This window comes from Phascolarctos cinereus, unplaced genomic scaffold (genome assembly GCF_003287225.1).
Source record: "Phascolarctos cinereus isolate Bilbo 61053 unplaced genomic scaffold, phaCin_HiC Scaffold_5;HRSCAF=322, whole genome shotgun sequence".
Classification (NCBI taxonomy): domain Eukaryota; kingdom Metazoa; phylum Chordata; class Mammalia; order Diprotodontia; family Phascolarctidae; genus Phascolarctos; species Phascolarctos cinereus.
In genome coordinates this window covers 367917247-367929863 of record NW_027555958.1, presented here as the reverse complement: position 1 = coordinate 367929863, position 12617 = coordinate 367917247, and the positions used below count along the sequence as shown (strand labels likewise).

Sequence of the window (12617 nt, the reverse complement as noted above, 5' to 3'; positions counted from 1 at the left end):
TCATGACCTGAATACTATACTTCGATTAATGCAACTTAAGATCAAATTAGCTTCCTGTTCTCCACTCCCAATCCTAACAGTTTAATCAATAATACTCTTGGCTCAGAAAAAAACCCCACTCTTTGTCTATTAAAGACCATTTGGGGGCACTGGAAAATACATCTGCCTGCCTTTTGGCAGGAGCCTGACAGGTATAGGACAGAGAGGACAAGACTTGGCTGCAGTCTGGAGTTCGGTTGTTTCTTACTGGGTATTTCCCCACAAATCAGTGAGACACTGACCTGTTTCTCTCAACCTACACACAAGTCTGAGTCTCTCCTAAGCTGAGAGAAATAGCTCTGAGCCTAAGACTTCACCTTGAATTTTTACTTAAAATTCTAAAGGTCCAGAGTCATAGAATCTCAGCCTGCGATGAGATCTGGTCATTTCTCCCTTTGTTCTTCCTTGACATCTCTGTGGCATGTGACGCTGAACCGTCCATTCCTAGATGTCTGTCCTTCCCATGGCTTCTCAGACATTGATTGCCCTGACATAGTTCTCCTCCTACCTCTCTGACTGGACCTGGCTAGTTTCTTGCCTTCCTTCTACCCCTTACATGTGGATATCTCCAAAGTTCTGTCCTTGGCTTTCTTATCTTCTCTCAATTTTCTCCCTCAGTGATTATATCCATTTTCATGGCTTCAATGATTATCCTTACACAGGGAAAGGGACTAGACCTATGACTTTACTGGTACAGGGAAATCCCTAGTGAGGAAACTCCCTCTACCAATTCAGGTTGGCTCTTTCTAGTCTTAGACAGTTGCCTTTGGCAGTGAGAGGCTTAATGACTTCCCCAGCCTTCCTGCACTGCCAGGTCTGTATGCCATCCTGAGAACCTACCAAGAACAGCCACCATGGAAAACACTTCCTGACTCTCTTGTCAATGATTCTTTCCTCTTTTCCCCTGCTGGCTGGATGTTGACCCCTACATCCCATCCTCTGCCAGAGTTCTGACTAGATCTATTCCAACCCTCTGATGCACTCTTCTCTCTCCAAAGATGATAAGTCAGGACCGTCAACGTCAACCCCTTTGCTGCCTGGACTTGGCTACTCACACTGATTAGATGAGCTGGGAATCACCAACTCTAACTAGAATCCTTTCTGTAAGATGGAAGACAATTTGCCCTTAACATCTGCTTTGCCACTGCACCCTTTAGTCTCTCAGATACTGCCATCTGACTTGCTAATGTTCCCTAAGGACACTTGGACCCTTCCATCTGCCTTGTAGTTAAAGCCTTAGGACCAACAAGTCCTTCCCTCTGCTCCTCAGTTGAACCCTCTTCTATGTGTTGTCTCCCCTAATTAGAGTGTGACCTCTTTGAACTCAGGAACTATTTGACTTTTCTGTTTGTATCCCCAGCATTTAACACAGTGCTTGACAAACCTTAAGTACTTAATATGTATTATTTTTCCATTCGTTTATTCATATATTCATTCAGTTCCTTTGCTTGGGATGGACACCTACCCAATCCAAATCTCTATATATTCCAGTCTTTTCCTTCCTTCAAAAAGCACCTTAGGTCTTGTCTTCTCCATGACCTCCCCACTCCCCTAAGTGAAAGTGATTTTCAGTAAGCATGTTGCTTTTACTCTTATCTTACTCTCTCTTGTGTCATAGTTACTAGTGTGCATGGAGCTCCCCCTATTAGATTGTAAACTCCTTGAAAGTAAAGTCTATGTCCTAGATATCCTTATATCCTCAGAACTTAGCACAGTGTTGAATGGATGACTGAATGAATCAGAATCAAAATTCTCTCCAATCTCATAGTTGGAGGGGCTAGAGAGTTAGTCTAAACCAACTCCCAACTAAATAGAAATCTCTTCTATTGCTTATTCCATTTCCACTTGGAGACTTCTAGTAGTAAGAAACTCGCTACTTCTAGAGACAGACCATTCCACCTTTGGGTACCTCTAATTGTCAGGAAGTTTTTCCTTATCTTGAGCTAAAATACTCATCTCTGTAACTTCCAGCCACCCCTGCTAGTTCTGTCTTCTGGATAAAAAGCCTAATCTCTCTGCCTTGGGCCGCCCTTCCATACTTGAAGACTTCTCTCGTTCCCCATTCCCAGTCCCCCAGCCTCCAGCACCTTACATATCTTCTACCCTCTGACTATCCCTAGCTCTGTCAACCAATCCTCCTATATGGCTTCATTTCTAAACCCACCACCACCACTGCCACCCTAGTTACCTCCTGCTGGATGCTCTTCAGCTTGTCAATGGCCTTATTAAAATGTGATGACACCCCCCCCCCCAGAACTGAATACAGTCCTCCAGAAGTGATCTGCCCAAGGGAAGATTATCAGGACCATCACTGCCCTCCTTCAGGGCAGTTTACATTACGTTTACATTAATGGAATCTAAGAGCACATTGAGAGATCATTCATATTTTTGAGAGGTGAGCTCTGCCTGTCTGGGTAGGGGTGAGGAGAAAGCTTTGTAGTCAATTTGTGGTGGTCAGCTCATTCCTCCCTCCCTCTCCACCATTCTCTTTAGGGCCCCTCATTCCTTCAACCTCTCCCTATTACTCAGCTGCTTGTCGGCTTGGCCCTATTTCTGCCAGCAGCTGTGGGGGCACCAGCTCCAGTTGCTACCAGATTATCTTTGTCAGAGGCTCAGATTCCTGACTGCTCTGGTGCCAGAAGCCTGGTCTAGCCAGAGCATGTGGTCACAATGGACATTTCCCAGCTGTCCTCCCAGGCTCCCAGAGATGACTCTTCTTCCTTGTCTCTTGTTATTTTCTTTCTCAGGATGGGGATGGCCAAAGACTTTGCTTTCTTTACTCTTTTAAAAGAATTCCACTTTCCCCCTCTGGAAAGCATGCACCACTGTTTGGCCATGGTGCACACATACACACACACACAAACACACACACCCCACTTAGCCTTGAGGTCATTTTTCCTCATATTCTCCCAACAGGCCAGTTTGTGTTTGCCTAGACTGAAGGGAATTGGAGCCTGTCCCCATATGCTTATTTGTGTCCTGTTCTACAGGTCTCCCTGACCATAACCCCAACTCCTGATCTTTGGGCTAGCCCAGCTCTCTTCCCCAGGTCTTGGGCACAGGTTCAAAGATTTGAGACACTGTGGAATGATAAGGCACCTCTAGGAAGTGCCTCAAACAGACTGACTGCATGTCCTAGGGCAGAGGTACCACATGCAGAGAGGTTCTACATGAGGACCCACAGAACTCCCAAGTACTGCCTGAACCAGATTAAAATGTAATTGGGAAATATTTAACAAAATAAATAAAAATACAGTGAAACATGGATAATATTACATTTTAAAACTAAGTCAATATGTAGCTCACAGGGCTCCTCATGTACAGATGAGTAGCCCCATTTCTAGCCAAGTTTGTCCTTAGTGCTGTAATAGCAGGGGTCATGTGAGGGGAAAGAGACCAGGCAACCTGTATACCAATTTCAATTTGCATTTGACTGCAGCAGCCTGGGAAGATCATCTGCAATGAAGAACTACTCAGTCACAGAGGGAGAGGGTGTGATTGGGAAATGGCTATTATTAGGGCCAATTAAGTTGAGCCCTCAACCACCCCCTTCTCAATGACTTTTAGGACAAGAGTGCACTGGGCTCCTCTCCGAGTGGAAGGAGATGGCTTTTTGCTCTGAAGATCATCTCACTGGGGTTCAGCCCTGCCCTCTCCTCTTCAGGTTCCAACACAGAGCTTCCCTCTCTCCCCTAAGTCTGAGCTTAGAGAATAAGTAGTAATAACTACTTGGATTAATATAACTTTTATCTTCATGAAATGCTCTCGTATCTAGGCTTATGTTTTACCCCCACACCATCCCTGAGGGGTAGTTAGGTGTCAAATATGCTGCTAGAAGTACTGGGCAGAATCTCCTGTCATTTCCATAAAAATGATGAGTACAAATTCATTTAACCCACTCACTGTATCTAGCCAGTTCCAAGCCATGCTTCACATCTCATCCATCAGCTCCATCCATCCATCCATCCATCCATTTATCTACCCATCTATCCATCCATCTATCCTACCCTTCTTGCCATCCAAAATTGTAGCTACTCCTATACCCCATCTTTTTCTACTTTTTGCTCTAGGAACAGTAATCAGATTGATAATACTGTTACTTCTGTAAAGGGTTTGACAATCACCACTTAATTGCTCCACTAACCTTCCCTGTGACTCAAATTTCCTTACCTAGCCAACAATCCCTAAATATGTTGCCCAATGCATCTTTTAATTTGAGAAGATATATCTTGTTCTGTGGGCAGTGGCCAACCTTTCAGACATGTTCCTGACTTTAAGGTAACTGTAAAATCCTCTGAAGAAAAGCAGGAGGCTAATCAAAAGAAATATCCACCAAAGCCAGTACTGTCCATTGAAGTATCCAGTAAAGTAATCGGAGAACCGGACGATGAGGATCCACTTGGTCAAGTGAGACCACTTTGTTAAAATATAAGTTCCCTGAGGGCAAGGACTGTCTTACTTTTGTATTTTGTGTTTGTTCTCTTAGCATCTAACACAGTGCCTGGCACATAGTAGGTGTTTAATAAATGCTTTTTTTACTCATTTATACGTAGTCTAAGTTGTACCTGAATTACTATGTTGTCACAGATACCTTACCTGGTACCAATTATGATCATGATACATAAGATATTTAGACAGGTAGGTGGCAAAGTAGATAGAGTGGGCCTAGAGTCAGGAGAGACCTGAGTTCAAATGCAGCCTCAGATAGTACTAGCTGTGTGACTTTGGGTAAGTCACTTAACCTCTGTTTGCCTGTTTCCTTAACTGTAAAATGGGGCTAATAATAGCACCTACCTCCCAGGGTTGTTGGGAGGATCAAATGAGATAATAATTGTAAAATAGTTAGCACAGTACTTGACACATAGTAGGTGCCATATAAATGTGAGCTATTGTTATTATTATCAGGAACACAAAAAAAAACACATTACACTGAAATTTTCCCCCTCCCCACCCTCCAAACACCTAGAACACTTAGAAAAAGCAAGATTTCCTGGATTACTGACCAGGTACAGCTGCACTCTGTCCTGAAGGCTCACTTGGGTCAGCTACTCGCTTCAGAGCTAAGCCAGTTCTGTCCCAAAGCAAAAGACTTGCAGCCAGTTTTAGAGCCACTGGCCATAGGAGTCACTCTCCCTTCTCTTTAAATAGCTCCTTAAAATGCCACCTTCACAAAATTTAAAACTCAAAAGCTTATGGAAGTGATTGTTAAAAACTAAAAATTAATTAATTAATTAAAATAATAAATCCCGGGTACAAGTCATAAAAATGCCACCTTCACACCCTAGAATGATGGCAGTTATTCGTGATACCCAGGGATGTTTCAAAGCTTAACTGTGATAATGGATATAAAGCGCTATAAAAATGCCTCATTGTTGTTGTTAACCTAGTCACCAGGCTCCCAAGCTAATGATGACTTCATTGCCGGAGCCTTCTACTGCCTAGAAATAAGGCTGTACATCAGCTGGGCTCCTCAGCAATGTGTCCAGGCTGGTCATGGGGTCGGGACAGGACACCAGAGCAGGTTACTATCTCTGATTTCTCTTCACCCCTCGATGAATAAACTAATGAGAACATCAATGTCCACCATTTTGTCTTCTTAGGGGCTAACGGTTCAATTTCCTGTCTTTGTGATCACTGAAATGGAGACTTTTCTCCTCTTCTCACCTCCACCAGCCTCTCCTCTATTCTCTTCTCACTCCCCAACCTCCAACGAGAGAGAGAGACAGAGAGAGACAAAGAGACAGAGAGAGACAGAGAGAGAGAGACAGAGAGAGGGAGAAGGAGGGGGGGAGAGGGAGAGAGGATGAAAATTACAACATCTTCTGTTGGCACCAATCAGAATGCCAGGAAAAGAACCTTTCAGGAATTGGTTTGTGTTTGCTTGTGAAATCCTACCCTTTGTTGGGGGAGAGTCAAAGAGGGAGTCTCTCTGCAGTGGGGGCTTGCTCTCAGTAAGAGAAATGGACATAATTAGTCATCCTCTTCCAACAAGGGTGAGACAGTTATTCCTAAAATAGTCCTTCCCCTTCACCCTGGGACTCTTCTGACATTAATTGAGAAGTTAGTCCTGCATCTGAACTCCAGCCTGTTGCTCCAGATGTCAGTGTAAATTGTAACAAGATGAGATAATTCAGCCCTTTTGTCATGTTCCATCATCACCCTCACCAAGGACCCTGCCACATATGAGGTTTTTGAAATTGATGCCTTGATGAGAAGAGTTAGTCTATCCCACAGAATAGAAAGCACGTTTTTAAAAAACTCTCCTTCCTACCTAAAGCTGCACTCTCCATCGTTTATGCCATCCAATTTCACGAGAATTTATTAAGCACCTACTATGTGCCAGGCACTACAAAAAATAAAATAGAGCTTACATTCTATGTGGAGGAAATGTACCCATATAAGTAAATGTAAAATATATGCAATGCAATTTCCGGGGAGAGAGCATCATTTTAATATGATGGGCTGTTTGTCGACAATAAAAAGAGGTTTCAGAGGAAACATTGGAATAATAATGATAATAGTTACCATTGACATAGTGCTTTAAGGTTTGCCAAATGATATGTAAATATGTGTGCATACATATACATGCACACATATAGTTATATGTACAATAATAACAATAATGATAGCTAACATTTATATAGCGCTTACTTTGTGCCAGGCACTGTGCTAAATGCTCTAAAAGTATTATCTCACTTGATCCTTACAACAACCCTTGAAGGTAGGTGCTATTGTCATCCCCATTAGATAGATGAGGAAAGTAAGGCAAACAGAGTTTGATTTGCCCAGGATCACACAGCTAGTATGTGCCAGGCCAAATCTGGACTCAGTCTTCTTGACTCCAGGGCATGACACTGTATCCACCAATCCTCACAATTCCTCCATGCCCCCATTTTATACATGAGGAAATTGAGGCAGAGAAGGGTTAAATAACTTTCCCAGAGTCACAGTACCTGAAGCAGGAGGAAAAGAGTGGAATAGGCACATTGGAAGAATGGAGCTAACATGGATGAGTATAAGAAAGGATAGAGGGAAGCTCAGGGAATGAAGCTTTTGCCTCTGCATTCTATCACAAATCATTTTGAATAGAGCCATAGTATAATAATGATGCTAATAATGGCAACTGTTTGTAAAGCTCTTAAAGGTTTACAAAGTGCTTTTCATGTGTTACCTGCTTTTCTCCTCACAACAGCCCTGTAAGGTAAAGGCTATTATTATTCCCATTAAAAAATGAAACAACTGAAGCCAAGGGAGGTTGAGCAACTTACTCAGGGTCACACAGCTAGTAGATTGTCATCCTCTTCATAGTGGCAAAGGTAATATTGATTTTATTGTTATCCCTGAGAAAGAGGTAGAAAGTGGTGGGATGGTTAAGATAGGAGTCAATGAAATCGTGAGACCTCAGTGATTATTGAGGGTGAGGCATATTTGAGGTACTCCCCCTTGGCCAGGTCTGCTCTACAGTAAGACTTATTCCAGTCTCCCCTAGAGTATGTGTGTATGTCTGTATGTGTGTGTGGTTTCTTTTTTTTAATTCCTGGACTGGTAGCTGGTGTGGAGTAGGAGAGGGTATGGGACAGATTTCTAGTCCCCGGTACTATCTGATGTCTTCACTGGTGTCAGGGAAATCTTGAGGCCAGGCTGGTTATAGAGGCAAGAGACTTGAGGCACTCTCATCCATGTCACCTCTGCCCCAGGATTCATTCCAGTGCCCTGTAAGGATTGACTAGGGGATCAGATAAAGGAACTAGGGATGTTAGAAGAAAAGATTCAAAGGAAACATGATAACCATCTTCAAGTATGTAAAAGGCTGTTCCATAGAAAAAGGAATAAACTTTTTCTTCATGATGCCAGAAAGCAGAGTTAGGAGTAATGGTTGAAAATTGTAAAGAGGTAAATTTAAGCTTAACGTGATGGAAAAACTTTCTAATAAATGGAGCCATCTGAAAAATGGAATGGACTGACTCAGTGGCAGAAGGTTTTCCCTCACTGGAGTTTGAACCAGAGCTGCATGACCACCTGTTGCATGTATTAGGGAGAATTTTTGTACATTTATGGGACCTCTGACATCCCTTCCAATTCTGGGATTCTGTAATCCCATTAAACCTTTGGAATCCTAGCACTTTACTTTAGAAGGACTGTTCCAGGATCCTTTCATTTTCCTTAATTCCATTCCCTCTCAGTTCTTGCCAGGTTCTGGTTATGCTTTTGGAGAGGGTTAGTCTGGATTGTTAATCAGTCCATTACTCACTGCAATCAGGATTTGATTGTGCTTACAGTCTGGTGCTGAGACATGTCCACCATGCCTGCCAACCTCTAGAGAATCCCTTGTCTGATGGAGAAAGTGAATTCCCTGCCCTTAAGGAACTCCCAGTTGGTCTTTGGATCAATTTATTCCAAATGGTGCCCTTCACATTCTTCTACTTTTCCTCAAGGCAGGAGTTAAAATAAATCAGATGCTGGCTACTTAGCCATTAAATGAGGATGTTTCACAGCTATCTGAATGGATATACTATGAATTCATGTTATTCAACTTCAACTGGGCCCTCACTGCTGCAAGGAAGCCTTTTTATTCCTTCCTAATTGATTCCTTATTTCATCTTCCCCATCTTCCCACCCCCACACACACAATCTCTTCCATGCTTCCCTATTACTATTGAGAGTATCACCATCCTCTCAGTCACCCCCATTCATAACCTTAGTGTTGTCCTCAACTCTCCACTCATGCTCAGCCCACATTTTCAGTCTATTTTCAAGTTTTGTTCTTGCCTTCTAGCATTTCATATATACATCTTCTTTAGACTCACACAGTTGCCACTCTCATGCAGGCCCTCATCACTTCATGCCTGGACTATTGTTAATAGCCAGTTGGTTGGTGTCTGTGTCACAAGTTTCTCTCTACTCCAATCCATCCCCACTTCAAACCATCCCCACTCCAATCCATCCCCACTTCAAACCATCCCCACTCCAATCCACCCCACTCCAATCCATCCACTCCAATCCATCCCCACTCCAATCCACTCAGCTGCCAAACTGATTTTCCTAAGCTATAGGTCTGACCATGTCACATCCCTACTCAGTAAACTCTAATGGTTTCAATTACCTCCAGGATCAAATATTAAATCCTTTGTTTGCATTTAAAGACTTTCCTAGGCCTTTTCCAGTCTTCTCACTCCTTACTCTCCTCTATGTACTTTTGGATCCAGCAACACTGTCCTTCTTGCAATTCCTCTGACGTGATACTCCTTTTCCCAAGGTCATGCCTTTGTGCTGGCTGTTCCCCAAACCTTTCATGCTCTCCCTTCTCACCTCAGCCTCCTGGCTTCAAGGCTCAGCTCAAACCTTATCTTCTGCAAGAGTGTTTGCTGATCTTTTTCCCACTGCTAGTGGCTTCCCCTCTGAGATTACCTTCCATATACATTCTGTATATCTTGTATGTACATAGTTGTATATATGTTGTCCATTAGAATGTGAGCTCCTTGAGGGTAAGAACTGTGTTTTTGCCTTTTTTAGATCCCTAGCATTTAGTGCTGCGCCTAGCACATAGTAAGCACTTAGTAAATATTGACTGACTAAAATAGGAAATTTTAAAGATGAGAGAGCAGGGATCTGGAAGAGCTAGAATCCAAACCTACCTCACTTGAAAAATGTGGCAGAAGATACTTGGGCAGCTAGGTGATGGAGTGGGTAGACTGCCAGGCCAGGAGTCAGGAACACCTGAGTTCAAATCCAGCCTCAAACACTAGCTGTGTGACCCTGGGCACGTCACTTAACTCTGTTTGCCTCAGTTCTCTCATCTATAAAAATAAGCTGGAGAAGGAAATGGTAAGCCATTCTAGTATCTTTGCCAGGAAAACCAAACACGGTCACAAAGAGTCAGATATGACTCAACAAAAACAACAACAGAAGATACTAACCTACTGTAATAATAGCTCTTAATTATATAAAGTTTTAAATGTGTTTTTTGCATAAGTCCCTTATGGAGTAGGTAGTAGAAGTATTGTTATACCAGAGGTTAAGTAAATTGCTTAAGTCATATAAGAGATTTAATCAATAAGTCAAGTGGCCACTAGAGTGCTTGGAACTCTGTTCCACTCAGAAATGGGTGGAACCTTCTAAGAGACAACCTGACATAGCAGCTAGAAAGCTAGGAAGGCAACTGGGGTCAAGTCCTAGCTCAGACACATCTTGGCTCTGTGACCCTGGTCAATCTACTGAACCTCTCAATGGTCTAGGACAGGGCTTCTTAAACTTTTTCCACTCATGAGCCCTTTTCGAGTTTCAGCAGCATTCATGGGGTGACAGCATGTGTAATACAAAGTGCACATGTTGTGTGTTCAGAACCAAGGCTGCAGTGCATTGAAGCAATGCAACACAGACAAGTGCTGCCAGAAACACCTCAGATTCATTACGCATTTGATTTTTAATTAATTTTTGGTTGTTGCATGTTCAGAAACCTTTTGTTGTTGCCAAATTTTTCAAGACCCCATTTGGTGTCGCAGCCCATGGTTTAAGAAGCACTGGTCTAGGCAACTCTTTAGGAATATATGTTGCAGAGAAGGTGCTGACCTGCATGTGTAGACAGAGTTTCCTTATATCAATAAAATCAAAGGTCCTGTCTTTATCCCTGTTCCTATTTTTATGGATTGAGTCTTCTAAGCTCTGAGAAAAGACTTTATTCCCACTGTGGCTTCTCTCTGAGGGAAGGATCTTGTGTGTTTTGCTTCTACTGAGTTTTTTCCTTTTCTTTTTTTTTTAAGGCTCTGTGTGGTCCACCCACACAGGAGCCATTCTTCTCCCTCGTGCCCAAGCAACACCACAGTCAGCATTCATTTGAGCTTTTATCAGATGCTTCAGGTTTGCCAGATGAAGCATCTCTCCCTTTCTAGAAAGTGTAGTAGTCAGGGGATGGAGACTGCCCAAAGGAATACAGAGCAGGAAGGGTTTTGAGTTTCTTTCTATTTGGCATTCCTTGCCATCCAGGCATGTTTGGGGTTAGTAACCTCATCTTGCTGCCTGTTATGTACTATACATATATGGGCTCTGCTGAATGTTGGATTGTTTATTGGATTAAATTGAACTAGACTGAATGGGAAACGTGTGTGTGTGTGTGTGTGCGCGCGCGTGTGCGCACGCGTACCCACGGTCTCCCTGGTTATACTTCAGATTCCCTAAAGACTTTATATTCTCTTTTCTTTGCCTTCTCCTGCACCTATTTCCCCATGCTTCCTAGGATAGGGACTTTATAGATGGTAGACACTCAATGACTATTGACTGGTAAAGAAATGAGGATCTGAGGATAGCCAGACAAGGCAGAGGGATGAGGTAGAAGGAGAAGGCAGAGGGATGAGGTAGAAGGAGAAGCCAGAGGGACTTTCCTGCCCTGAGACAGGAGAGACCCTTTCTAACTTCTCTGGAATGAGAGAACAAAAAGGTGGAGGACTGAGGAGTGGGAGACATTCCCCAGCAGCCTCAAGTTGCTAGTGGATAGCCCAGTCTTGTCTCATCACTAGGTGCTCTGGGAGATAGAAACAAAAATGTAAGATGTGATCCATGCCCTCAAGAAGCTCAGAGTCTTATCGAGGACAGGGTATGTACGCACACCAAGCAGTCAGAGAATGAGAACAAGACAATGGCGGTACAGTGGAAGGAACACCAGCTCTGGAGTCAGGCAACCTGGATTTAAACCCCACCTGACAATCGCCTTAGGCAAGTCATTCAACATCTCTGGGCCTCAGTTCCTCTGTCTATAAAAATAGCTAGGGCTCTAGAGCTATGATTAGATAAGTGTGGAATCTGGTGCATGTTGGAATATCGAGGACTGCAAATATAATCAGGATCCTGAGGAGTGGGGTGAGTTGTAAAATAGTGGGTACTTAATAAGTGCTTATTGATTAAAATAGGTGGGCTTCATGGAGGAAGTAGGGCTTGGGCGGAAGATGGGGAACTTTCACTTTTTGCCCCCCTTCTGGGATAGGGATCAGCAGTAAACCAAATCCTGGGACATCTTGCCTTGGGATCTTTCTGGGTAGATATGTACTTAGTTTGCTGTTGTATAGAAGTCATGTTCCTATGTGCTCCTGTCTCTGAGCCTGGGATCATAGATGTTCTGGGATACATGGCTTTATCTTCTCCTTCTCTACTTGTTGACAGACCTGCAAATGAAAAGGCATTGCAGAGGCACTGGACCAAATCTATCAGTGGATTTAATTGACATCCACTCAATTAGTTTCCCCAGTATGCATCATCACAAGTTTTCTGCCACACCTTTCTACTACTTACTTTATTCACTCTCTATTCCTAAGTCCTTGTTTGGTGAAACAGAGAATACATCAATGTCCTTCTTCTCTCATCTCTCAGAAGCTGCCAGTTCCTGTCTCTTGCTCGAGAGCTGGACCCCAGAGTTGCTCTTTGGTACATTTTCTCTCTCTATCTTTTCCTTTGTATCTCTCTTTCTCTGCAGCCTTCAGTGCCCCCAGTTCCAAACTACAGGATATCCATGTCCATCCCGGAATGGCTTCACGCAGTCCAGAATTACATGAAGACCCTACAGTATCCTTCTGACCATGGAGTGGGAG

General features: G+C 43.2%; 2 protein-coding genes across 5 annotated transcripts in view; one reads left to right on the top strand and one right to left on the bottom strand.

The window, feature by feature from the left end:
* Nucleotides 1–12617, bottom strand: part of ANGEL2 (angel homolog 2) — a 137399-nt gene that overhangs the window by 67653 nt on the left and 57129 nt on the right. The window lies entirely within an intron of this gene.
* The window catches only part of VASH2 (vasohibin 2), a 47141-nt gene that overhangs the window by 7396 nt on the left and 27128 nt on the right, over nucleotides 1–12617 (top strand). For both annotated transcript variants that reach the window (XM_078156323.1, XM_021007810.2), the window contains exon 3: nucleotides 12503–12591. In XM_078156323.1, the coding sequence (XP_078012449.1) occupies nucleotides 12503–12591 (89 nt within the window). The remainder of the gene's footprint in view (nucleotides 1–12502; nucleotides 12592–12617) is intronic.